The 27957-nt window shown below is 47.4% G+C and overlaps 1 protein-coding gene across 2 annotated transcripts in view; it reads right to left on the reverse strand.

The window, feature by feature from the left end:
- The window catches only part of rassf8b (Ras association domain family member 8b), a 38853-nt gene extending 11512 nt beyond the window's left edge, over nt 1-27341 (reverse strand). For both annotated transcript variants that reach the window (XM_017682576.2, XM_037540810.1), the window contains exons 1-2: nt 27212-27341; nt 7651-7822 (exon numbers count right to left, since the gene is read on the reverse strand). In XM_017682576.2, coding sequence (XP_017538065.1) covers nt 7651-7762 — 112 coding nt within the window. In that variant the 5' untranslated portion in view covers nt 7763-7822; nt 27212-27341. The remainder of the gene's footprint in view (nt 1-7650; nt 7823-27211) is intronic.
- Nucleotides 27342-27957: the final 616 nt, after the last annotated feature.

The following is a 27957-nucleotide window of genomic DNA, read 5'->3' on the forward strand; positions in this document are numbered from 1 at the left end:
TTTTATCATCACTCCTTCTCATCAATAAATACGGATCCTCCAGAACATGGTGCCAACCCAGAACAGTACCAGCTTTTTAAGCCTCAAATATCAAATTCAATATTTCTATATACACTATAGTTCCAGAAGTATTCACCAACTTTGTGGGAACAGTCTGGGGACGGCCTCTTCCTGTTCCAACATAACTGCGCACCAGTGCACAAAGCAGGTCCATAAAGACGTGGATGAGCCAGTTTGGTGTGGAAGAACTCGACTGGCCTGCACAGAGTCCTGACCTCAACCCCATAGAACCCCTTTGGGATGAATTAGAGTGGAGACTGTGAGCCAGGCCTTCTCGTCCAAATGTGCTTCTGGAAGAACGGTCAGAAATTCCCATAAACACTCCTAACCCTTGTGGAAAGCCTTCCCAGAAGAGCTGAAGCTGTTATAGCTGCAAAGGGTGGGCCGACGTCATATTAAACCCTATGGATTAAGAATGGGATTCACTCAAGTTCATATGCTCAAATCAAATCAAGCCATGTACCTGCTGATACTAAAGTGTGAATAACTTTAATTATCAAGCCATGTCTGGCTTTCAGGTGGGCAAGAGCACGTATGAGACGAACAACGTGGCAACAAAGACTGGGAAAGTTGAGGAATGCTGTAAAAACACCTGTTTGGAACATTCCACAGGTGAACAGGTTAATTGGAAACAGGTGAGTGTCATGATTGGGTATAAAGGGAGCATCCCTGAAAGGCTCAGTCGTTCACAAGCGAGGACGGGCGAGGTTCACCACTTAGTGAACAACTGCGTGAGCAAATAGTCCCAACAGTTTAAGATCAACGTTTCTCAACGTGCAACTGCAGGAATTTAGGGATTTCATCATCTACAGTCCATAATATCATCAAAAGATGCAGAGAATCTGGAGAAATCTCTGCAGGTAAGCGGCGAGGCAGAAAACCAGCACTGAATGCCCGTGACCTTCGACCCCTCAGGCGGCACTGCATTAAAAACCCACATCATTCTGTAACGGATATTCCCACATGGGCTCAGGAGCACTTCGGAAAACCACTGTCAGTGAACTCAGTTCGTCGCTCCATCTACAAGTGCAGGTTAAAACTCTGCCATGCAAAGCGAAAGCCACATATCAACACCACCCAGAAACGCCGCCGGCTTCTCTGGGCCGAGCTCATCTGAGATGGACTGACGCAGAGTGGAAAAGTGTCCTGTGGTCTGACGCGTCCAAATTTCACACTGTTTCTGGAAATCATGGACGTCGTGTCCTCCGGGCCAAAGAGGAAAAGGTCTGTCCGGATTGTTTTCAGGGCAGAGTTCAAAAGCCAGCATCTCTGATGGTGGGGGGGGTGTTAGTGCCCATGGCAGGGGTAACTGGCACATCTGTGAAGGCCCCATTAATGCTGAAAGGTACATACAGGTTTTGGAGCAACATCTGCTGCCATCCAAGCAGCGTCTTTTTCAGGGACGTCCTGCTTATTTCAGCAAGACGATGCCGAGCCACATTCTGCACGTGTTACAACAGCGTGGCTTCATAGTAAAAGAGTGCGGGTACTAGACTGACCTGCCTGCAGTCCAGACCATCTCCCATTGAAAATGTGTGGCGCATTATGAAGCTCAAAATACGACAGCGGAGACCCCGGACTGCTGAGCAGCTGAAGCTGGACATCAAGCAGGAATGGGAAAGAATTCCACCTACAAAGCTTCAACAATCAGTGTCCTCAGTTCCCAAACGCTTATTGAGTGTTAAAGGAAAGGTGATGTAACACAGTGGGAAACACGCCCCTGTCCCAACTTCTCTGGAACGTGTTGCAGGCATCAAATTCAAAATGAGTGAATATTTGCAAAAAACAATAAAGTTTATCCGTTTGAACATTAAATATCTCGTCTTTGTAGTGGATTCAATTGAATATCGGCTGAAAAGGATTTTCAAATCATCGTATTCTGTTTTTATGTTCTTCACAACGTACCAACTTCATTGGAATTGGGGTTGTAACTGCTGCTACATTTAAGGTGGGATGGAAAATTAACAAAAAAATAACCAAAACTTGCTGAATAAGCAGCACCTTGTAGAAATTAATATGAGACACAACATTAAGCACGGTTTTTCCCAGGCCCAAGCGGCTAGTGTTGGAAAGCAACACAGGTATGTCTCTAGTGTTTTGTTTGTACTATTTTGCACACATAAAAAACATTTCATATTTACTTTGATAAAAATGTTCTTTATTAAAAATGAAAATGCATTGCAGAATAGGAAGTCTCTGTTACACTCTTAGAAATAAAGCTACTAAAATATCAGTGGGTCAGCACACAAAGAAGAAACCAAATATAAACAGGATCCAGAAACGCTGCCACCTTCTCTGGGCCGGAGCTCATTTAAAGTGGACTGAGAGGAAGTGGAAAAGTGTCCTGCGGTCTGATGAATCAACATTTGAAGTTCTGTTTGGAAATCATGGACACTGTGTGCTGAGTGCTGCCATGTCTGTGTGTCCTTCTGGTTCTCTCCTGTTAGTTAAGCTGTCATAGTCAGATCTGCCGGAGTCGTTAGCCTCACTCTGGAAATGTCCACATTCCCTGTTTTACGTACAAACAGACAGAATAAAACTAATTCCCTCTCCCTGCCTTTTTTCTGAGTATACAATCGCCCGCATGTCTGGCCGGACACTGAAGGACGACTGACTGTCGAGCCCTCCTGCTGCCCACTTCAGACCAGCTGCCCACGCCCCAGCTGCCACCACCTGCCTTGGACTAGCTGCCCACCCTACACTGATGTTCTCATGGACTCCCAGCTATTCCTACTACTAATACTACTGCTATTAATATTAGTAGTATAATAACTCTGTAGGTAGTTTGACCAGAGGAGGACGGGTCCCCCTGGTGAGCCTGGTTCCTCCCAAGGTTTCTTCCTCAGTTCTGAGGGAGGTTCTCCTTGCCACCGTCGCCCCCTGGCTTGCCCACCTGGGGGCTTTACATTCATGTTAAAACTTTGTCTTTACTGGAATTCTGTGAAGCGGCTTTGTGACAACATCTGTTGTAAAAAGCGCCACAAATAAATTTGCTTTGATTTGACTGTGTCCTCCAGGCTAAAGACTCTTGATGCCACCATCATTACACCACTTTACCAGCCTTTTGTTCCCCCGGCCCAGCTTTTCCGGAAGATGTTGTTGGCATCAAATTTAAAATAGGTTATATATATATATATATACTTTTCAAAAAACAATGAAATCTCTCAGTTTCAACATTTGATGTGTTGTTTTTGAAGCATTTGCAATGAAATGTATGATTTAAATGATTTGCAAATCTTTTTTGGAAACTTTGCAAAATGAAGGTACTAATAGTGAGTTTGTGCTGCAGTGACAGCCTCTGCTTATAGATGTTGGAACATTGCTGTGAGGATGTGATTGAGCATTAGTGAGTTCAGGTACTGATGTTGGATGGTCAGTTCTTGGTCACTCCAACTCATCCCAAAGGTACTGGATGGAGCTCCATCACGCCAGAGAACACAGTTCCACTGCTCCACAGTCCAATGCTGGGGGTCATTATACTTTTCTATGGAAATTATACAAACTGAACACCTGTGTCAGCAATGAGCATGCCGTAAAGTAGCTGCCTGGACACTTTGGAATATTTGGTGTACGGTGAGGACTGACAGTAAGACGGAGAAGATAAACGTCCAAATGTCCACAAGCATCAATGGCTGGATTACTTCCAGCGCTCTGCTCCCGTGAAGGGGTGAACAAGTGCCATTTCTTCCCACTGCTGGGTTAAAAGCAGTGCTGTGAGAGTTTGGGAGACAATACTGTACTTCACACGCTGTTCCAAAGACTACCCTCATAAAAACACCCGCACAAAGAGAGCCTGTTGCTAAGCGAAGAGTCATAACATGGAGTAAAGAACAGACACACAAAAGGGGGCTCCGCTACAGCGGGAGGTCAAACAGGAGACAAACGGTTCTGTGTTCAGCCTCTGATTAGGGGAAAATGTCATGGGCTCTTTCTCCACATACAGATTAAGACGTCTTACACTAAAGAGGGGTTTCCAAAGGACGAGTCCCACCGAGGGGAAAATTCAGTCTCATGTTAAACGCCAGAAAATAAGAGCAGCTTTACGTATAGAACAAACAAAACAAGCAACATCTTTCAAATATTCAAAAATACTTTATTGGAAAAGATACGTTAGAAAGTAGGGGTGGGCAATATAATGGTACACTGGTCAGGAATAACATTCTGACCACCTCACTGTCCACTTTATCAGCTCCACTGACCGTATAGTTCCACTCTGTAGTTCTACAGTTACAGACTGTAGTCCATCTGTTTCTCTGATACTCTGTTACCCTGTTCTTCAGTGGCCAGGACCCCCATGGACCCTCACAGAGCAGGTACTGTTTTGTGACTGTAGAACTAGAAAGTGGAACTATACGGTCAGTGGAGCTGATAAAGTGGACAGTGGGCGTAGAAACAAAGAGGCAGTCAGAATGTTACGCCTGACCGGTCTACTTATTGTTATTGTGAACTGTGCAATATGTTTTTCTGAGCATATTGTGGATATGGTCAGTCAAGAGGAACGATAAACTACATGCTTTATGACAAACAGAGAATAATGACTTTGGCTTAACTGGATTTCGTGCAGTGACGTCACCGTATTCATAGTTTTTAAACTTGTAGATTTAATACGGCTTCTTGTCAAAGTTTTATAAAAGCACAGAAAAAACTAAATATTGTAATACATATTGTGCACCATGAAAATGTGAAGTATCAAGTATAGTTTTTTGCCATGATTTACTAGAAAGCCTTTAAAAAGACTTGATCAAACAAACCGAGCCACAAACACACAGAAGCCTGCGCGTCCGTCAGACTCGTTTCTTACTGCCAGAGAAAGCAGAAGGGGAATTTTAAATATGCATTATCGTTATGCAAACTGACAACTAATCACTGCTGATTCATTGAGGATGTACACTATATGGTCAAAAGTATGTGGACACCCCTTGTAAATATTGAGTTGAGGTGTTTGACACACCCATTGAAAACCAGTGTATAAAATCAAGCACATAGACTTGCAGTCTCCATAGACAAACACTGGCAGCAGAGGGTCGACCTAAGAGCTCAACATGGCACTGTCATACGATGCCACCTCTGTCCTGCTACATCTGCCCTAGACAATTGTAAGTACTATTATTGTGAAATGGAAGCATCTAGAAGCAAAAACAGCTCAGCCATGAAGTGGCAGACCTGAGCGTCAGGAGCTTCATAAAACAGGTCTCCATGGCTGAGCAGCTGCACACAAGCCTAAGATCACTGGACTCTGGAGCAGTGGAACCGTGTTCTCTGGAGTGAGGAATCTTCTCCATCTGTCAGTCTGATGATGAATCTGGGTTTGGTGGATGTCAGGAGAACGTGACCTCACGGGACGTAGAGCCAGCAGTAAAGTTTGGTGGAGGAGGGATGATGAGCTGGGCTGTTTTTCAGGGTTTGGGCTCTCAGTTCCAGTGAAGGGTGATGTTGATGCTACAGCACAAAGACATTGTACACAGTTAAGCTTCCAGCTTTGCGTCAGCAGTTTGGGGCAGAGCCTTTCCTGCTCCAGCAGGACTGAGACCCTGAGCACAAAGCAGCTCCATAAAGACGTGGAGTGACCAGTTTGGTGTGGAGGAACTCCAGTGGCCCTCACAGAGTCCTGACCTCAACCCCACTGAACACCTTTGGGATGAACTAGAACAGAGATTGTGAACCAGAGCCTCTCGTCAAACATCAGTGTCTGACCTCGCAAATGCTCTTTAGACTGAATGGACACAGATTCCCACAGACTCACTTCATCTTCTAGAAGAGTGGAAGCTGTTAGAACTGCACAGGGGACCAACTCCATATTAATGCCATGGACTTGAAATGGGACGTCCAACGAGCTCATATAACTGTGACCACATATATACATATGTATAATATACATTTTAGTGTTTAATCAAATAATGAAATAATTGATTCTAATCAGTCTCCTGAGTGAAAGGCAGCTTTGTTGTTTGTGCACAGAAAGATAAATAGAGAGAATCAGGAGAAAGAAGCCGGAAGCAGAAGAGAGTCTCCTGATAACAACACATCCATCACTCAGACCAGGACAAATGGCTGCGAGTCTCGCTGAGCCTCTGACTGAATGGGGCTCTGATCGGCCTGAGCAGCGGAGAGGAGCAACCCTGAGGAGCTCGGCTCGTCCTTCTTCGTCTCCTGGTCAGCAGTAGGTGCTGCTGAATGTTATTTCAGCAATAAGGTTTTAATCTCATAGTGGCATAAGAATCAATCTAGACGTTTTTTTGGCTGATAAGTCATTTGACGTGTATTCACGCATATGTAAATATGCAAACTTTCTAAATAAAACCATGACGATAAGATATGAGCAGAAAAAACAAACAGGCTGCTGAAACTCATGACAGCCAAGCTGAAGACGAAGAGCCCGTTATTAAAAACTGTAATACTGATTAAAATAGAACTCATTAATTATTCTAGGAGGCTGTGACGTCCCGTCAACACAGCGCTGATTACTACGTCTCGTCAACGTCACGACCTCCTAGAACATCGTTAGACAACGTTGTCATAACTTTCTGAGGAATTACATTTCAGTGTTGTAACACTGTAGAGAGCACCAAGCAGACGACGGCGCGGGCGCCGAAACTGGACGCGGTCCTGACGTAACTGCGTTTGCAGAGCCGTTAGGAATAAAACAATAATTGGCTTGATGGTTTCCATTAGAGGCCATTAGGAAATGAACAAATGCGTGAAAACAGCCCCAAAACACCTGAGAATCGATCAAAACAAGCAGAATCGTTTACACTGAGATATGAACCCATCAGGAAAACACAGATACCATTAGCGATCACAGAACTCCACAGGAACCAACAGACGCTTTTAACGGGTTCTATGATTAAAGATCTGAGATCAGACAGGGATTACTGTGATTTTAACAGAGGAAATTCCCACATTTGTGGGTTTCTCTGGTCTCTTGTTCTCCGTCTCGCCGGTTTCTCTCTTTTTCTCATATCTCTCTGTTTGGAGGATCATGTAGCCCCAACACTTCACCCCACCCCTCTATCCCAACAACAATCCTAACCCTAGGATTAGAAACAGAGAGCTAAGGGCTCAGTGGTAGGGGTGACGTGGGACTGGGCCTTACCCTAAATTTGCAGCATTTTCTTTATAGCTTGCGTTTCCTGGCAGTTCAGATCAGTTAAAGGATCAAAGGTACGGCACTATAACACCACATGGTTTTTCAAAGGCATCTATAGTTGAATTCCAGAGTGACTCTGCTATAACAAAGGAAAACATCTTGTTCTTTTTATTATGTATACACGAGGGCGTGGCATTGGAAATCACCTGCAGTCTTACCTTTCTCCAGCAGAGAGCGCTATTAGCATGCAAGATGTGATGAACCCACACCAGAAGGAGCACTGGACGCACACACTATGTAAATGACAGCTGAAGTAGTTTTTAAAGATGCTTGGAATTCAATATGTGATTAATATTATGGCTTAATAATTAATTAATTTATTAATTTATTAATTTATTGCAGGCACAACAAGCTCAACAGAGATTTGTTTCAACATGAGTTTTTTAAAGCTTTCCTGGTGCTTCGTGTCTGTAAGTGCACTCTAAGTAAATAAAGGGTCTCACCTATGGCCTGGGCCAGGGCGATCACGACCTCCTGACATGTGGTGACCTCAGTGACCCCGCAGACGATGCGCTGCACTCCGTCCACCCACACCTTCAGCTCCATGCCTCTCATCTGGGTGTCGTCATTCTTCCTGTCCACACAGACTTATCAACATGTTTTACACCTAATACTCTGAAAAACAAACAAACAAACAAACACATAAAAGACATTTTATTCACCATCCAGAACCACCAGAGAACCTACACGAGTCTTCTGAGCTTATATGGAATGCTGATGATGGAAAACAGTGGAAAATCTGGAATAATGAGTTTTCTTTGGGGACTATTTTGCCGCACAGCGCCCTGCATGTCTCCCTCCACCATGAATGGAGTTGAAGTTCTCTAAACTCTCATAAAACAGCGTCTCAGTCATCAGGCAGTGAATTCAGAACCAGTTCATGTAGGAACTTTCTGTAGGAGCTTTTAGAGGGGGACGTCTGGTTCCCATCACCACCACTGTGAGGAGCTTTTAGAGGGGGACGTCTGGTTCCTATCACAACCACTGTGAGGAGCTTTTAGAGGGGGACGTCTGGTTCCGATCACCACCACTGAGAGGAGCTTTTAGAGGGGGACGTCTGGTTCCTATCACCACCACTGTGAGGAGCTTTTAGGGGGGGACGTCTGGTTCCTATCACAACCACTGTGATGAGCTTTTAGAGGGGGACGTCTGGTTCCGATCACCACCACTGTGAGGAGCTTTTAGAGGGAGACGTATTTTGTTTTTCTGAGATTTAATATGTTGAAACAGTGAGAATAGACCTCGCAGTGCCACATATAAAAATGATTATAACAACAATGCAACTAAAATAACTCAATGTTTTACAAACTGGGCCACACTAAACCCAATTAAACTCGCTCAGTTTGCACTGAAACACAGTTAGTCAGTGTTTTTTAAAGCACTGACGATTTGTTCAGAAATGCAAAGTGACATAACGTATCACAACAGCAATAAAACATCATCAGATCTTAAAGGCAAGCGAAACCGCTGCACATCAATGCCCTGCAGTAAACTGCCAGCCGCCCTGACTGTGTGAGGTGTAGCATGCAGAACAGACGGGCAGCGATTCCAGCATTTGAGGACTGGCTCCTGACGGACTAACCGAGCGCATGCAGTACAGTACGCATGCTCTACTGCACAGCGGCAGACAAATGGAACTCATCCCTGTGACTTACAGGCTGAGAGGCGGAGCCTGATTTGTGACTCAGGCCGTGAGACTCGAGTCACACGCCGTGTTAAGTTACCCTTTCAAACGGCTGCCACAGCAGGCGCTGCATTCGCCACCACTGCAGCCTCCAATTACAGATGCAATTAAATGTGATCTACTTATTATTACAGTGTCAAGTTAAACAAAGACCGCGCCACAAACAGACGCTAGAGAGGAGAACGCTAGAGAGGAGAACGCTAGAGAGGAGAACGCTACAGAGGAGAACGCTACAGAGGAAAACGCTAGAGAGGAAAACGCTACAGAGGAGAACGCTACAGAGGAAAACGCTGGAGAGGAAAACGCTACAGAGGAGAACGCTAGAGAGGAAAACGCTACAGAGGAGAACGCTAGAGAGGAAAACGCTACAGAGGAAAACGCTACAGAGGAAAACGCTAGAGAGGAAAACGCTACAGAGGAGAACGCTAGAGAGGAAAACGCTACAGAGGAGAACGCTAGAGAGGAAAACGCTACAGAGGAGAACGCTAGAGAGGAAAACGCTACAGAGGAGAACGCTAGAGAGGAAAACGCTAGAGAGGAGAACGCTAGAGAGGAAAACGCTAGAGAGGAAAACGCTACAGAGGAAAACGCTACAGAGGAAAACGCTAGAGAGGAAAACGCTACAGAGGAGAACGCTAGAGAGGAAAACGCTACAGAGGAGAACGCTAGAGAGGAAAACGCTACAGAGGAGAACGCTAGAGAGGAAAACGCTACAGAGGAGAACGCTAGAGAGGAAAACGCTAGAGAGGAGAACGCTAGAGAGGAAAACGCTAGAGAGGAAAACGCTAGAGAGGAGAACGCTAGAGAGGAGAACGCTAGAGAGGAAAACGCTAGAGAGGAGAACGCTAGAGAGGAGAACGCTAGAGAGGAAAACGCTACAGAGGAGAACGCTAGAGAGGAAAACGCTAGAGAGGAGAACGCTAGAGAGGAGAACGCTAGAGAGGAAAACGCTACAGAGGAGAACGCTAGAGAGGAAAACGCTAGAGAGGAGAACGCTAGAGAGGAAAACGCTACAGAGGAGAACGCTAGAGAGGAAAACGCTACAGAGGAGAACGCTACAGAGGAAAACGCTACAGAGGAAAACGCTACAGAGGAAAACGCTAGAGAGGAGAACTCTAGAGAGGAGAACGCTAGAGAGGAAAACGCTAGAGAGGAGAACGCTAGAGAGGAGAACGCTAGAGAGGAGAACGCTAGAGAGGAAAACGCTAGAGAGGAAAACGCTAGAGAGGAAAACGCTACAGAGGAGAACGCTAGAGAGGAAAACGCTAGAGAGGAAAACGCTAGAGAGGAGAACTCTAGAGAGGAGAACGCTAAAGAGGAGAACGCTAGAGAGGAAAACGCTAGAGAGGAGAACGCTAGAGAGGAGAACGCTAGAGAGGAAAACGCTAGAGAGGAAAACGCTAGAGAGGAGAACGCTAGAGAGGAAAACGCTAGAGAGGAAAACGCTAGAGAGGAGAACTCTAGAGAGGAGAACGCTAGAGAGGAAAACGCTAGAGAGGAGAACGCTAGAGAGGAAAACGCTACAGAGGAAAACGCTAGAGAGGAGAACTCTAGAGAGGAGAACGCTAGAGAGGAAAACGCTAGAGAGGAAAACGCTAGAGAGGAGAACGCTAGAGAGGAAAACGCTAGAGAGGAAAACGCTAGAGAGGAAAACGCTAGAGAGGAGAACGCTAGAGAGGAAAACGCTAGAGAGGAAAACGCTAGAGAGGAGAACTCTAGAGAGGAGAACTCTAGAGAGGAGAACGCTAGAGAGGAAAACGCTAGAGAGGAGAACGCTAGAGAGGAAAACGCTAGAGAGGAAAACGCTAGAGAGGAGAACGCTAGAGAGGAAAACGCTAGAGAGGAAAACGCTACAGAGGAAAACGCTAGAGAGGAAAACGCTAGAGAGGAGAACTCTAGAGAGGAGAACGCTAGAGAGGAAAACGCTAGAGAGGAGAACGCTAGAGAGGAGAACGCTAGAGAGGAGAACGCTAGAGAGGAAAACGCTAGAGAGGAGAACGCTAGAGAGGAGAACGCTACAGAGGAGAACGCTAGAGAGGAAAACGCTACAGAGGAAAACGCTACAGAGGAGAACGCCAGAGAGGAAAACGCCAGAGAGGAAAACGCCAGAGAGGAGAACGCTAGAGAGGAGAACGCCAGAGAGGAGAACGCCAGAGAGGAAAACGCTACAGAGGAAAACGCTAGAGAGGAGAACGCTAGAGAGGAAAACGCCAGAGAGGAGAACGCCAGAGAGGAAAACGCCAGAGAGGAGAACGCCAGAGAGGAGAACGCTACAGAGGAGAACGCTAGAGAGGAGAACGCTACAGAGGAGAACGCTACAGAGGAAAACGCTACAGAGGAGAACGCTAGAGAGGAAAACGCTAGAGAGGAGAACGCTAGAGAGGAAAACGCTAGAGAGGAGAACGCTAGAGAGGAAAACGCTAGAGAGGAAAACGCTAGAGAGGAAAACGCTACAGAGGAGAACGCTACAGAGGAGAACGCTACAGAGGAGAACGCTAGAGAGGAGAACGCTAGAGAGGAAAACGCTACAGAGGAGAACGCTACAGAGGAGAACGCTACAGAGGAGAACGCTGGAGAGGAAAACGCTGGAGAGGAAAACGCTGGAGAGGAAAACGCTAGAGAGGAGAACGCTAGAGAGGAAAACGCTAGAGAGGAGAACGCTAGAGAGGAGAACGCTAGAGAGGAGAACGCTACAGAGGAGAACGCTAGAGAGGAGAACGCTACAGAGGAGAACGCTACAGAGGAAAACGCTAGAGAGGAGAACGCTAGAGAGGAGAACGCTACAGAGGAGAACGCTAGAGAGGAAAACGCTACAGAGGAGAACGCTAGAGAGGAGAACGCTAGAGAGGAAAACGCTACAGAGGAGAACGCTACAGAGGAAAACGCTAGAGAGGAGAACGCTAGAGAGGAAAACGCTACAGAGGAAAACGCTACAGAGGAAAACGCTAGAGAGGAAAACGCTAGAGAGGAGAACGCTAGAGAGGAGAACGCTAGAGAGGAGAACGCTACAGAGGAGAACGCTAGAGAGGAGAACGCCAGAGAGGAAAACGCTACAGAGGAGAACGCTAGAGAGGAAACGCTGGAGAGGAAAACGCTAGAGAGGAAAACGCTAGAGAGGAGAACGCTAGAGAGGAAAACGCTACAGAGGAGAACGCTACAGAGGAAAACGCTACAGAGGAAAACGCCACAGAGGAAAACGCTAGAGAGGAGAACGCTAGAGAGGAGAACGCTAGAGAGGAGAACGCTAGAGAGGAGAACGCTAGAGAGGAAAACGCTACAGAGGAGAACGCTAGAGAGGAGAACGCTAGAGAGGAAAACGCTGGAGAGGAGAACGCTAGAGAGGAAAACGCTAGAGAGGAGAACGCTAGAGAGGAGAACGCTAGAGAGGAAAACGCTACAGAGGAGAACGCTAGAGAGGAAAACGCTAGAGAGGAGAACGCTAGAGAGGAAAACGCTAGAGAGGAGAACGCTAGAGAGGAAAACGCTACAGAGGAGAAACGCTAGAGAGGAAAACGCTAGAGAGGAAAACGCTAGAGAGGAAAACGCTAGAGAGGAGAACGCTAGAGAGGAGAACGCTAGAGAGGAAAACGCTAGAGAGGAGAACGCTAGAGAGGAGAACGCTAGAGAGGAGAACGCTAGAGAGGAAAACGCTAGAGAGGAGAACGCTAGAGAGGAAAACGCTACAGAGGAGAACGCTAGAGAGGAAAACGCTAGAGAGGAGAACGCTAGAGAGGAGAACGCTAGAGAGGAGAAACGCTAAAGAGGAGAACGCTAGAGAGGAAACGCTAGAGAGGAGAACGCTAGAGAGGAGAACGCTAGAGAGGAAAACGCTAGAGAGGAAAACGCTAGAGAGGAGAACGCTAGAGAGGAAAACGCTAGAGAGGAAAACGCTAGAGAGGAGAACTCTAGAGAGGAGAACGCTAGAGAGGAGAACGCTAGAGAGGAGAACGCTAGAGAGGAAAACGCTACAGAGGAAAACGCTAGAGAGGAGAACTCTAGAGAGGAGAACGCTAGAGAGGAAAACGCTAGAGAGGAAAACGCTAGAGAGGAGAACGCTAGAGAGGAAAACGCTAGAGAGGAAAACGCTAGAGAGGAAAACGCTAGAGAGGAGAACGCTAGAGAGGAAAACGCTAGAGAGGAGAACTCTAGAGAGGAGAACTCTAGAGAGGAGAACGCCAGAGAGGAAAACGCTAGAGAGGAGAACGCTAGAGAGGAAAACGCTAGAGAGGAGAACGCTAGAGAGGAGAACGCTAAAGAGGAGAACGCTAGAGAGGAGAACGCTAGAGAGGAAAACGCTAGAGAGGAGAACGCTAGAGAGGAAAACGCTAGAGAGGAGAACGCTAGAGAGGAGAACGCTAGAGAGGAGAACTCTAGAGAGGAAAACGCTACAGAGGAAAACGCTAGAGAGGAAAACGCTAGAGAGGAGAACTCTAGAGAGGAGAACGCTAGAGAGGAAAACGCTAGAGAGGAGAACGCTAGAGAGGAGAACGCTAGAGAGGAGAACGCTAGAGAGGAAAACGCTAGAGAGGAGAACGCTAGAGAGGAGAACGCTACAGAGGAGAACGCTAGAGAGGAAAACGCTACAGAGGAAAACGCTACAGAGGAGAACGCCAGAGAGGAAAACGCCAGAGAGGAAAACGCTAGAGAGGAGAACGCTAGAGAGGAGAACGCCAGAGAGGAGAACGCCAGAGAGGAAAACGCTACAGAGGAAAACGCTAGAGAGGAGAACGCTAGAGAGGAAAACGCCAGAGAGGAGAACGCCAGAGAGGAAAACGCCAGAGAGGAGAACGCTAGAGAGGAGAACGCTACAGAGGAGAACGCTAGAGAGGAGAACGCTACAGAGGAGAACGCTACAGAGGAAAACGCTACAGAGGAGAACGCTAGAGAGGAAAACGCTAGAGAGGAGAACGCTAGAGAGGAAAACGCTAGAGAGGAGAACGCTAGAGAGGAAAACGCTAGAGAGGAAGAACGCTAGAGAGGAAAACGCTACAGAGGAGAACGCTACAGAGGAGAACGCTACAGAGGAGAACGCTAGAGAGGAGAACGCTACAGAGGAAAACGCTACAGAGGAGACGCTACAGAGGAGAACGCTACAGAGGAGAACGCTGGAGAGGAAAACGCTGGAGAGGAAAACGCTGGAGAGGAAAACGCTAGAGAGGAGAACGCTAGAGAGGAAAACGCTAGAGAGGAGAACGCTAGAGAGGAGAACGCTAGAGAGGAGAACGCTACAGAGGAGAACGCTAGAGAGGAGAACGCTACAGAGGAGAACGCTACAGAGGAAAACGCTAGAGAGGAGAACGCTAGAGAGGAGAACGCTACAGAGGAGAACGCTAGAGAGGAAAACGCTACAGAGGAGAACGCTAGAGAGGAGAACGCTAGAGAGGAGAACGCTACAGAGGAGAACGCTACAGAGGAAAACGCTAGAGAGGAGAACGCTAGAGAGGAAAACGCTACAGAGGAAAACGCTACAGAGGAAAACGCTAGAGAGGAAAACGCTAGAGAGGAGAACGCTAGAGAGGAGAACGCTAGAGAGGAAAACGCTACAGAGGAGAACGCTAGAGAGGAGAACGCCAGAGAGGAAAACGCTACAGAGGAGAACGCTAGAGAGGAAAACGCTGGAGAGGAAAACGCTACAGAGGAAAACGCTAGAGAGGAAAACGCTAGAGAGGAAAACGCTACAGAGGAGAACGCTAGAGAGGAAAACGCTAGAGAGGAGAACGCCAGAGAGGAAAACGCTAGAGAGGAGAACGCTAGAGAGGAAAACGCTACAGAGGAGAACGCTACAGAGGAAAACGCTACAGAGGAAAACGCCACAGAGGAAAACGCTAGAGAGGAGAACGCTAGAGAGGAGAACGCTAGAGAGGAGAACGCTAGAGAGGAGAACGCTAGAGAGGAAAACGCTAGAGAGGAAAACGCTACAGAGGAGAACGCTACAGAGGAGAACGCTACAGAGGAGAACGCTACAGAGGAAAACGCTGGAGAGGAAAACGCTACAGAGGAGAACGCTACAGAGGAGAACGCTACAGAGGAAAACGCTAGAGAGGAGAACGCTAGAGAGGAGAACGCTAGAGAGGAGAACGCTAGAGAGGAAAACGCTAGAGAGGAAAACGCTAGAGAGGAGAACGCTAGAGAGGAAAACGCTAGAGAGGAAAACGCTAGAGAGGAGAACGCTACAGAGGAAAACGCTAGAGAGGAGAACGCTAGAGAGGAGAACGCTACAGAGGAGAACGCTAGAGAGGAGAACGCTAGAGAGGAGAACGCTAGAGAGGAAAACGCTAGAGAGGAGAACGCTACAGAGGAGAACGCTAGAGAGGAGAACGCTACAGAGGAGAACGCTACAGAGGAGAACGCTAGAGAGGAAAACGCTAGAGAGGAGAACGCTACAGAGGAGAACGCTAGAGAGGAGAACGCTACAGAGGAAAACGCTAAAGAGGAGAACGCTAGAGAGGAAAACGCTAGAGAGGAGAACGCTAGAGAGGAGAAACGCTACGAGAGGAAAACGCTAGAGAGGAGAACGCTAGAGAGGAAAACGCTAGAGAGGAGAACGCTACAGAGGAAAACGCTAGAGAGGAAAACGCTAGAGAGGAGAACGCTAGAGAGGAAAACGCTAGAGAGGAAAACGCTACAGAGGAGAACGCTAGCAGAGGAGAACGCTAGAGAGGAAAACGCTAGAGAGGAGAACGCTAGAGAGGAGAACGCTAGAGAGGAGAACGCTACAGAGAAAACGCTAGAGAGGAGAACGCTATCAGAGGAGAACGCTAGAGAGGAAAACGCTAGAGAGGAAAACGCTACAGAGGAGAACGCTACAGAGGAAAACGCTAGAGAGGAAAACGCTAGAGAGGAGAACGCTACAGAGGAAAACGCTAGAGAGGAAAACGCTAGAGAGGAGAACGCTACAGAGGAAAACGCTACAGAGGAAAACGCTAGAGAGGAGAACGCTAGAGAGGAGAACGCTAGAGAGGAAAACGCTAGAGAGGAGAACGCTAGAGAGGAGAACGCTAGAGAGGAAAACGCTAGAGAGGAGAACGCTAGAGAGGAAAACGCTAGAGAGGAGAACGCTACAGAGGAAAACGCTAGAGAGGAGAACGCTAGAGAGGAGAACGCTAGAGAGGAAAACGCTAGAGAGGAGAACGCTACAGAGGAAAACGCTAGAGAGGAAAACGCTAGAGAGGAGAACGCTACAGAGGAAAACGCTACAGAGGAAAACGCTACAGAGGAAAACGCTACAGAGGAGAACGCTAGAGAGGAAAACGCTACAGAGGAGAACGCTAGAGAGGAAAACGCTAGAGAGGAAAACGCTGGAGAGGAGAACGCTAGAGAGGAGAACGCTAGAGAGGAGAACTCTAGAGAGGAGAACGCTACAGAGGAAAACGCTAGAGAGAGAAACAGCTAGAGAGGAAAACGCTAGAGAGATAAACGCTACAGAGGAGAACGCTAGAGGGAGGAAACGCTACAGAGAAAACCTAGAGAGGAGAACGCTAGAGAGGAGAACGCTAGAGAGGAGAACGCTAGAGAGGAAACGCTAGAGAGGAAAACGCTAGAGAGGAGAACGCTAGAGAGGAAAACGCTAGAGGAGGAAAACGCTAAGAGAGGAAAGACGCTACAGAGTAAAAGCTAGAGAGGAGAACGCTAGAGAGGAGAACGCTACAGAGGAGAACGCTACAGAGGAAACGCTAGAGAGGAGAAACGCTAGAGAGGAGAACGCTAGAGAGGAGAAACGCTAGAGAGGAGAACGCTACAGAGGAAACGCTAGAGAGGAGAACGCTACAGAGGAGAACGCTACAGAGGAGAACGCTAGAGAGGAAAACGCTAGAGAGGAGAACGCTACAGAGGAGAACGCTAGAGAGGAGAACGCTACAGAGGAAAACGCTAAAGAGGAGAACGCTAGAGAGGAAAACGCTAGAGAGGAGAACGCTAGAGAGGAGAACGCTAGAGAGGAAAACGCTAGAGAGGAGAACGCTAGAGAGGAAAACGCTAGAGAGGAGAACGCTACAGAGGAAAACGCTAGAGAGGAGAACGCTAGAGAGGAGAACGCTAGAGAGGAAAACGCTAGAGAGGAAAACGCTACAGAGGAGAACGCTACAGAGGAGAACGCTAGAGAGGAAAACGCTAGAGAGGAGAACGCTAGAGAGGAAAACGCTAGAGAGGAGAACGCTACAGAGGAAAACGCTAGAGAGGAGAACGCTAGAGAGGAGAACGCTAGAGAGGAAAACGCTAGAGAGGAAAACGCTACAGAGGAGAACGCTACAGAGGAAAACGCTAGAGAGGAAAACGCTAGAGAGGAGAACGCTACAGAGGAAAACGCTAGAGAGGAAAACGCTAGAGAGGAGAACGCTACAGAGGAAAACGCTACAGAGGAGAACGCTAGAGAGGAGAACGCCTAGAGAGGAGAACGCCTAGAGAGGAAAACGCTAGAGAGGAAAACGCTAGAGAGGAGAACGCTAGCAGAGGAAAACGCTAGAGAGGAGAACGCTAGAGAGGAAAACGCTAGAGAGGAGAACGCTACAGAGGAAAACGCTAGAGAGGAGAACGCTAGAGAGGAGAACGCTAGAGAGGAAAACTGCTAGGAGAGGAGAACGCTACAGAGGAAACGCTAGAGAGTGAAAACGCTAGAGAGGAGAACGCTACAGAGGAAAACGCTACAGAGGAAAACGCTACAGAGGAAAACGCTACAGAGGAGAACGCTAGAGAGGAAAACGCTACAGAGGAGAACGCTAGAGAGGAAAACGCTAGAGAGGAAAACGCTGGAGAGGAGAACGCTAGAGAGGAGAACGCTAGAGAGGAGAACTCTAGAGAGGAGAACGCTACAGAGGAAAACGCTAGAGAGGAGAACGCTAGAGAGGAGAACGCTAGAGAGGAGAACGCTAGAGAGGAGAACGCTAGAGAGGAAAACGCTAGAGAGGAGAACGCTGGAGAGGAGAACGCTGGAGAGGAGAACGCTAGAGAGGAAAACGCTAGAGAGGAGAACGCTAGAGAGGAGAACGCTACAGAGGAGAACGCTACAGAGGAGAACTCTAGAGAGGAGAACGCTAGAGAGGAAAACGCTACAGAGGAGAACGCCACAGAGGAAAACGCTAGAGAGGAGAACGCTAGAGAGGAGAACGCTACAGAGGAGAACGCCACAGAGGAAAACGCTAGAGAGGAGAACGCTAGAGAGGAAAACGCTAGAGAGGAAAACGCTAGAGAGGAGAACGCTAGAGAGGAGAACGCTAGAGAGGAAAACGCTAGAGAGGAGAACGCTAGAGAGGAGAACGCTAGAGAGGAAAACGCTAGAGAGGAGAACGCTACAGAGGAAAACGCTAGCAGAGGAGAAACGCTAGAGAGGAGAACGCTAGAGAGGAGAACGCTAAGAGGAGAAACGCTAGAGAGGAAAACGCTAGAGAGGAGAACGCTACAGAGGAGAACTCTAGAGAGGAGAACGCTACAGAGGAAAACGCTACAGAGGAAAACGCCAGAGAGGAAAACGCTAGAGAGGAGAACGCTAGAGAGGAGAACGCCAGAGAGGAAAACGCTAGAGAGGAGAACGCTAGAGAGGAGAACGCTAGAGAGGAAGAACGCTAAGAGGAAAACGCTAGAGAGGAGACGCTAGAGAGGAGAACGCTAGAGAGGAAAACGCTACAGAGGAAAACGCTAGAGAGGAAGAAACGCTAGCAGAGGAAAACGCTAGAGAGGAGAACGCTAAGAGGAAAACGCTAGAGAGGAAAACGCTAGCAGAGGAGAACGCCTACAGAGGAAAACGCCTAGAGAGGAGAACGCTAGAGAGGAGAACGCTAGAGAGGAGAACGCTAGAGAGGAAAACGCTACAGAGGAAAACGCCAGAGAGGAAAACGCTACAGAGGAAAACGCCACAGAGGAAAACGCCAGAGAGGAGAACGCCAGAGAGGAAAACGCCAGAGAGGAAAACGCTAGAGAGGAAAACGCTAGAGAGGAGAACTCTAGAGAGGAGAACGCTAGAGAGGAGAACGCTAGAGAGGAAAACGCTACAGAGGAAAACGCTACAGAGGAAAACGCTACAGAGGAAAATGCTAGAGAGGAGAACGCTAGAGAGGAGAACGCTAGAGAGGAGAACGCTAGAGAGGAAAACGCCAGAGAGGAAAACGCTAGAGAGGAAAACGCTAGAGAGGAAAACGCTAGAGAGGAGAACTCTAGAGAGGAGAACGCTAGAGAGGAAAACGCTAGAGAGGAAAACGCTACAGAGGAAAACGCTACAGAGGAAAACGCTACAGAGGAAAACGCTAGAGAGGAAAACGCTAGAGAGGAAAACGCTAGAGAGGAGAACGCTAGAGAGGAGAACGCTAGAGAGGAAAACGCTACAGAGGAAAACGCTACAGAGGAAAACGCTAGAGAGGAAAACGCTAGAGAGGAGAACGCCACAGAGGAAAACGCCAGAGAGGAGAACGCTAGAGAGGAAAACGCTAGAGAGGAGAACGCTAGAGAGGAGAACGCTAGAGAGGAAAACGCTACAGAGGAAAACGCTAGAGAGGAGAACGCTAGAGAGGAGAACGCTAGAGAGGAAAACGCTAGAGAGGAGAACGCTAGAGAGGAGAACGCTAGAGAGGAAAACGCTACAGAGGAAAACGCTAGAGAGGAAAACGCTAGAGAGGAAAACGCTAGAGAGGAGAACTCTAGAGAGGAGAACGCTACAGAGGAGAACGCTAGAGAGGAGAACGCTACAGAGGAGAACTCTAGAGAGGAGAACGCTACAGAGGAAAACGCTACAGAGGAAAACGCTACAGAGGAAAACGCTAGAGAGGAGAACGCTAGAGAGGAGAACGCCACAGAGGAAAACGCTAGAGAGGAGAACGCTAGAGAGGAGAACGCTAGAGAGGAAAACGCTAGAGAGGAAAACGCTAGAGAGGAGAACGCTACAGAGGAGAACTCTAGAGAGGAGAACGCTACAGAGGAAAACGCTACAGAGGAAAACGCTAGAGAGGAGAACGCTAGAGAGGAGAACGCCACAGAGGAAAACGCCAGAGAGGAGAACGCTAGAGAGGAGAACGCTAGAGAGGAGAACGCCACAGAGGAAAACGCTAGAGAGGAGAACGCTAGAGAGGAGAACGCTAGAGAGGAGAACGCTACAGAGGAAAACGCTAGAGAGGAGAACGCTACAGAGGAGAACGCTAGAGAGGAGAACGCTAGAGAGGAAAACGCTACAGAGGAAAACGCTACAGAGGAAAACGCTAGAGAGGAAAACGCTAGAGAGGAAAACGCTAGAGAGGAAAACGCTACAGAGGAAAACGCTAGAGAGGAAAACGCTAGAGAGGAGAACGCTAGAGAGGAAAACGCTACAGAGGAAAACGCTAGAGAGGAAAACGCTAGAGAGGAAAACGCTAGAGAGGAGAACGCTAGAGAGGAAAACGCTAGAGAGGAAAACGCTACAGAGGAGAACGCCACAGAGGAAAACGCCAGAGAGGAGAACGCTAGAGAGGAGAACGCTAGAGAGGAGAACGCTAGAGAGGAAAACGCTACAGAGGAAAACGCTAGAGAGGAAAACGCTACAGAGGAAAACGCCACAGAGGAAAACGCTAGAGAGGAAAACGCTAGAGAGGAGAACTCTAGAGAGGAGAACGCTAGAGAGGAGAACGCTAGAGAGGAAAACGCTAGAGAGGAGAACGCTAGAGAGGAAAACGCTACAGAGGAAAACGCTACAGAGGAAAACGCTACAGAGGAAAACGCTAGAGAGGAGAACGCTAGAGAGGAAAACGCTAGAGAGGAGAACGCTAGAGAGGAGAACGCTAGAGAGGAGAACGCCAGAGAGGAAAACGCTAGAGAGGAGAACGCTAGAGAGGAAAACGCTAGAGAGGAAAGAGAATTCGGGTTTTTAAAAATCCATTTTCCTCCTTTCAGTCGTGACCAATTCCCCGAACGCAGCAGAGCAATTCAGTGTGATATGATGACGGCAGCACCACCGAAACAGGAGGGCCAGATCACGCCTGCTCCCCTGGGGAATACAGAGCGCCAGAACAGAGAGGAACCTCAGAGAGGAACAGCCCACTGCGTCCTCACAGACCTCCAGCACGGAAAGTGAACAGCACAGCCGACGTTCAAACCTGACTTTTTTTACTTAGTGTCCTGGACCACATATACACACCGGTCAGGCGTAACATTCTGACCGCCTCCCTGTTTCTACGCTCACTGTCCACTTTATCAGCTCCACTGACCGTATAGCTGCACTCTGTAGTTCTACAGTTACAGACTGTAGTCCATCTGTTTCTCTGATACTCTGTTACCCTGTTCTTCAGTGGTCAGGACCCCCATGGACCCTCACAAAGCAGCTACTGTTTGGGTGGTGGGTCATTCTCAGCACTGCAGTAACACTGACGTGGTGGTGGTGTGTTAGTGTGTGTTGTGCTGGTCTGAGTGGATCAGGCACAGCAGTGCTGCTGGAGTTTTTAAACACTGTGTCCACTCACTGTCCACTCTATTAGACACTCCTACCTTGTCAGTCCACCTTGTAGATGTAAAGTCAGAGACGACAGCTCGTCTGCTGCTGCACAGTTTGTGTTGGTCATCCTCTAGTCCTTCATCAGTGGTCACAGGACGCTGCCCACAGGACGCTGCCCACAATTTAAAAACTCCAGCAGCACTGCTGTGTCTGATCCACTTGCACCAGCACAACACACACTAACCCACCACCACCACGTCAGTGTTTCTGCAGTGCTGAGAGTGTATAGTATAGTATAGTATATATATGTATGTATGTGTATGTGCTGCACTATTGAATTACCAGCTGCCCTTTACACCGTTAAAATTTCGTGATGAGTGGATCAACAGAAACGATCCAGAATCACTTGATAGGCTTTTCAACAGAATCTCTAATACCCATAATTCATCTACTCGGTCAAACAGGCCGAAACTGGAAACGTTCACCCCAGTGCACCCAGGTGTCTGCGAGCAGAGGAGGACACTGGTTATTATGATCTGAAAGGGCTGAAGAAGCCACTGACCAAAAATCGTGATCAGTTTCTGATGATACTTTTTAAAATGAAGCACCGCTGAACAAATCAATATCGTGGCATATCGGGAATCGTAGACGGTCTCTCTGCACGGTGAAGTGGTTCTTCAGATGGAGAATGTGTAGTATATGGTTCTATATAGGACCTTCTTGAAAATGGTTCTATACAGCACCAAGAGTTCTTCTACTGCTAGAAGCTTGACATTGTAACAACACCAGAACCATTTTTGGTGCTATATAGAACCATTTTCAACACATTCTCCATATAAAAGAACCATATCAGCATGCAAAAGGTTGAAGAACCCTTGAAGAACCATGTTTTTAAGAGCGTAGGAAAGAAAAGTGTTGCGTAGCTTCTTCAGCATTCACGGACATGTGGGCCGGAGCGGCGCCGAGGGATGCGTGGTTTATTAGGTGAAAATTCTTGGAAGTGAAATGAATCATATGAAGTGTCTGAATTGGCTGAGCTGCCGGTTATTCTGCAGCTGCTTCCAGCTGGCAGCGCCAACACCTGTGCGTGGGGCTCAGAGGGCGCTATGATGATGGAGCTGGACCTGAGAGTAAGAAGGCGAGTCCGTGTGAAGGAGGACAGAAAGAGACAGCGGCGCTCCACCAACGAGCCAATTCTAAATGAGGGTGAGTCAGTAGATTTGATGCCGTTCAAGCAGAGATGCGTCAGCTTCTTATTCACGGTTCTGAGCAGAGCCAGTGTTGGGAGGTGAGCTGTAACTCTGGCTGTGCTCTGATAAAGTCACCGTCACTGCAGATACAGCCATGAAGACCGAGGCCAACGAGCAAAACACACCAGAATGACCACAAAAAACACCACGCTTTGAACGCGGTTTCCAGAAAACACTACGAGATCCGTATAACCTTCTCCAGAGTTCAGAAAATTCCAATCCGTGGGATTTTAAATATATATATATATATGTATATACACACCGTCGCTTCCGCAAAACGGAAACTTTACAGGAGAAGGAAAAAACAGGTCTAGTTTTAATGGAAGTCAGTGGAACCAGAATTTTTTCCAAGTCATTTTGATCCGTTTCTTTTAGTCCATTCATCAAGAAATTTACACACAATGTGAAGAACAACAGGGATTTTCAAACTATGTCAAAAATGATATACACATATATATATGAAAGCCTTGTGTCATGTATGGAATGCGCAGGGAGGCCGGATTTAAGTGCAAGCAGACTTTAATAACAAAAACAAACTAGCAAAGTAACAAACTACAGAAGAAAGAAGCACAAAGCACAAACAAAACGCCAGGCAGGGAAAGAACAACTACATCAGACCGACTGACCGAGAGACCAGACCACCACTGACTAAAACAAAGGGCTAGATAAAGGTTACAACACATGGGGAACACCTGGGAGAGGGAGGAGCCAGACTACAGACAGGTGAAGATACTAATGGGGAAGGCGGGGAAAAGGCGGAGCAGAAGAACCAAAAACAAACACAAGCACATGGCAACAACACAGGCCAAGAAACAGACCCAAGAACAAGCGGAAACCGTGACACCTTGTGTCTCCATTTTCGACGTTTTTCAGTTTTTGACATAATTTGAAAATATTCATGGTCCCATATATTGTGTGTAAATTTCATGATGAATGGACCGACAGAAATGACCCCAATTTACTAGGAAAGGCGTCTGGTTCCACTGACTTACATTAAAAGTGAAGTAGGATTTTTCCTTCTCCTGCAAAGTTCGCTGTACACACACACACACACACACACACACACACACACACACACACACGTCAGCTTCTTATTCACCAGCTTCTCGTTTGAATTTTCCGTCCCACCTTAAAGTTGAAAGTGTCAAAGCACTAAATGACCAAAGGAATAAAATAATAGATTTTTAAAATAAACAAGAGGACTTTTATTTTGAAAAAGTTCCGTCAGTAAAATGATATTAATATCATGTGAAATACGCTTTATGAACGTTTTTTAAACATCCGTGAACACGTTATGAAGTGTTTATGTGAGATGTTATGAATGTGTTATGCAGACACCCTTCAAGTAAAGTGTTACTGCCTACCTAACGCTTGAAAGGGGTCTCCTAACAACCACCTGGAACAGTTGGCAGGCCACACAGAAGTGGGCTAGGACTGAGCTGAGGGGGCGTGTCTGCAGATTCTTTGAGGAGCTGAATGTGAGACGAGAAGAACGGAAGCTGGAATGAAGCGAAGGAGAGACTCACTGGCGCTTTAATTTAACTTAGATTTAAACGTGTTTTCTGCTTTTTCCAGATGAAGGTGGAGGAAGGTGGAGGAAGATGGAGGAACGTGGATGAAGGTGGAGGAAGGTAGAGGAAGATGGAGGAAGGTGGAGGATGGTGGAGGATGGTGGAGGAAGGTAGAGGAAGGTGGAGGAAGATGGATGAAGGTGGAGGAAGGTGTAGGCAGGTGGTGGAAGGTGGAGAAAGGTGGAGAAAGGTGGAGGATGGTGGAGGATGGTGGAGGAAGTTGGATGAAGGTGGAGGAAGATGGATGAAGGTGGATGAAGGTGGAGGAAGGTAGAGGAAGATGGAGGAAGGTGGAGGAAGGTGGAGGATGGTGGAGGAAGGTAGAGGAAGGTGGAGGAAGATGGATGAAGGTAGAGGAAGGTGGAGGAAGGTGGATGGAGGTGGAGGAAGATGGAGGAACATGGAGGATGGTGGAGGAAGGTGGATGAAGGTGGATGAAGGTAGAGGAAGGTGGAGGAAGGTGGATGGAGGTGGAGGAAGATGGAGGAACATGGAGGATGGTGGAGGAAGGTGGATGAAGGTGGATGAAGATGAAGGTAGAGGAAGGTGGAGGAAGGTGGATGAAGGTGGAGGAAGGTGGATGAAGGTGGAGGAAGGTGGAGGATGGTGGAGGAAGGTGGATGAAGGTGGTCTCGGTATTCCTCACGGTTCTGTGCGCTGGGGGAACAGCACGTCTGCGGGGTTTGCGGAGCTGGAATGTAGGCAGTAATTAAAACGAGCAACAGTGTCAGTAGCTGAGGCGTTAATTACACCGTTATAAGAGATTAGAGGTTTGGACCAAGACCAAACTCTTCGGAGACGCTGAAGGAACGAAGGACAAGATTTTCCGGTTTGATAAACGTGATGGGGAACGTCAGTTCAGGGAAAAGGAGGATCCTCAACAGCAACGGCTTCAGACAGCCACTCAATAAAAGCCCGATTTAAACCTTTCAGCACTTACGGGCAGCAACAGGTGAGCTCAGTGGAACCACAGAGTGAAGTAACGGCCTTTTTTTGGAACCACAGAAGACATGAAGGTAGAACATGACCAAACAGATGACCACAGAGGTCAGCAGCTTCAACAAGAGCATGTTAAACTTAGATTTACTGACCACAAGCACCAGGAACACGTTTAAAAGGCTCTAGAAACCAAGCGACCGAGTAAGCAGTAGCACAGTCACCATGACAACTCGGCCAACCCTCCAAACAATCCACCTACATGGTTCTTCAAAGGTTCTTTAGTAAAGAAAATGGGTTACTTATGGTTCTATATAGAACCTTTTTGAAAAGGGTTCTATACAGCACCAAAAAGGGTTCTTCTACTGTTACTAGCATGGCATCGTAACCATATCAGAACCCTTTTGGTGCTATATAAAACCAAAAAGGTTCTATCTATCACTGAAATAGGGTACACAGAACTCTCCATCTACCTGAAGAACCATTTCATGCTGGAAAGAACCCTTTAACCATACAAAGGCTTGATCTTTGAGTGTTCACGGTTCTATACAGAGCCATTTCCTTTACTTGAGAACCCTTGAGGATCTTTTTGGAAAAAAAAAAGTTCTTTATAGATAACACCAAAAAGGGTTCCGATGCCAAGCTTGTAACAATATCAGAACCCTTTTTGGTGCTATATAGAAACATTTTCAAAAAAGGTTCTATACAGAACCATTTACAACACATCCTCCATCAATCTGAAGAACCCTTTAATCATGCAAAGGTTTCCTTGAGTGTTCATGGACCACAGAACATAATACAGAAGAAAATACAGAACCATTTTCCTTATTAAAGAACCCTCTTTTTAAGAGTGTAGAACCTTTTTGAAAATGGTTCTTTACAGACAGCAAAATGGGTCTGAAGAACCCTGTCACGATGCAAAGAACCATTTAATCATGCAAAGGGCTCTTTCTACACAGAACCTTTTGAGGTGATATGGAACCATCTGAAGAACCATTTCAACAGGCAAAGGACCATTTAAGCATGACCTCATAGCTCTACATAGTTCTACCCTGCCTGTACTAAAGAACCCCTGCAGAACCCTCTCTGTAAAGTGCAGAATGTTAAATGCTGCTACTTTTACAGTTTAGGTGGAAAAGACGTTCCACTCATTTGGTATTTGGGTCTGAGGGAACAGGAGTGTTTGGTGACTCCTATAAGGTTCCTGTGGGTTCTTATCGCACGGCTGTGAACGTTTACTCAGGCAAAACTAACGTTCCTTCAGACCGTTAGAACTCCAGGCCACAGTTCCAGGCCTGCCCTCCTCACGACTGTCCACAGCCCTTAAATACAACCCGCCGCGGCCTCTAAAGCTGGGTTCTGCTGTGGTTCTGCACTTTTATAGCTTTTACGGCTTTTCCAGCTGCTGGTGTTTGGACTGCTGCTGACCCCAGCTCCTTAAAGGGGAACTCCACCCATTTTTCAAAAATTCTTCATAATTAGCTGATTAAGAGGTAAGCATAGCGGTTCCGGGCGGTTTGGTGTGAAACGCTCTGTTCTAGATAAACGTACCGAGTCAGAACCGTTCACAGTGGTGGTGATGGGAACCAGACGTCCCTCTAAAAGCTCCTCACAGTGGTGGTGATGGGAACCAGACGTCCCTCTAAAAGCTCCTACAGAAAGTTCCTACATGAACTGGTTCTGAATTCACTGCCTGATGACTGAGACGCTGTTTTATGAGAGTTTAGAGAACTTCAACTCCATTCATGGTGGAGGGAGACATGCAGGGCGCTGTGCGGCAAAATAGTCCCCAAAGAAAACTCATTATTCCAGATTTTCCACTGTTTTCCATCATCGACATTCCAGATAAACTCAGAAGACTCGTGTGGGTTCTCTGGTGGTTCTGGATGGTAAATAAAGTGTCTATATCTGTGTTGTAGTCATGGCGACGCCTGGTTCCCATCACCACCACTGTAAAGCCGTCTGGACCGAACCCTCTGAATGCCGTTCGAGGATTTGTGCGAGATTTTGGTGGAATTCCCCTTTAAAGGGCACGGCTGGCTCCAGCCGCAGTAGTGGCGGAGGAAGGTGCCCCCCCTCCCCGAAAGGTGAAACCGTTTCCCCGCATGCCGGACTCCTTCTCCCGTTTCTGCCGGACACACTGCGACGTTAGTCCGAACGCCGTGACCGAGCCGTTACCTGCGGGGTCCGCCGGGCTGCTCTGCGCTGTCGGCCGGTCAGTCAGCGCGGTGGCTCCGCAGCTCAGATCAGCTCCATGTTTGTTGTTATTGTCCCGTTCAGAACTCGGAGCGCCGAAACTCGCCGAGCTCCGCGCGCAGCCGGTAGCGGCCGTTCGGCGGAAAACGCCGAGCTGTTTGGAGGGTCCAGCCGCAGTCCGGCTCGGTCCGGCTCAGCCTGCGTCCTGCTCGGCTTGGCTTCCAGAGCTCAGACAGAGTCCACTTCACAAACACACGGCAACGGAACTGGGACACCGCAAGGCATTGTGGACCGGTTTAAAGCAGCCCAGCCCGCTCCAGTAACGCAGCAGAGAACAGCAGCGCTTCACTGAGGAGGAAACACGAGCTATACTATACTATACTATACTATACTATACTATAGAGTTAACATCATACTGGACTATACTGTACTATACTGTACTATACTATATAGTTAACATCATATTATACTATACTATACTATACTATACTATATATTTAATATATTATACTGTACTACATTAAACTACTGTATACTATACTACACCGTACTATACTGTACTATACTATACTATATATTTAACATCATACTATACTGCACCATACTATACTATATATTCAATATAATATACTGTACTACATTATACTATACTATATAGTTAACATCATATTATACTGTACTACATTATACTACTGTACTATACTATACTATGCTGTACTATACTATAC

The sequence above is a fragment of the Pygocentrus nattereri genome, chromosome 1 (assembly GCF_015220715.1).
Source record: "Pygocentrus nattereri isolate fPygNat1 chromosome 1, fPygNat1.pri, whole genome shotgun sequence".
NCBI lineage: Eukaryota > Metazoa > Chordata > Actinopteri > Characiformes > Serrasalmidae > Pygocentrus > Pygocentrus nattereri.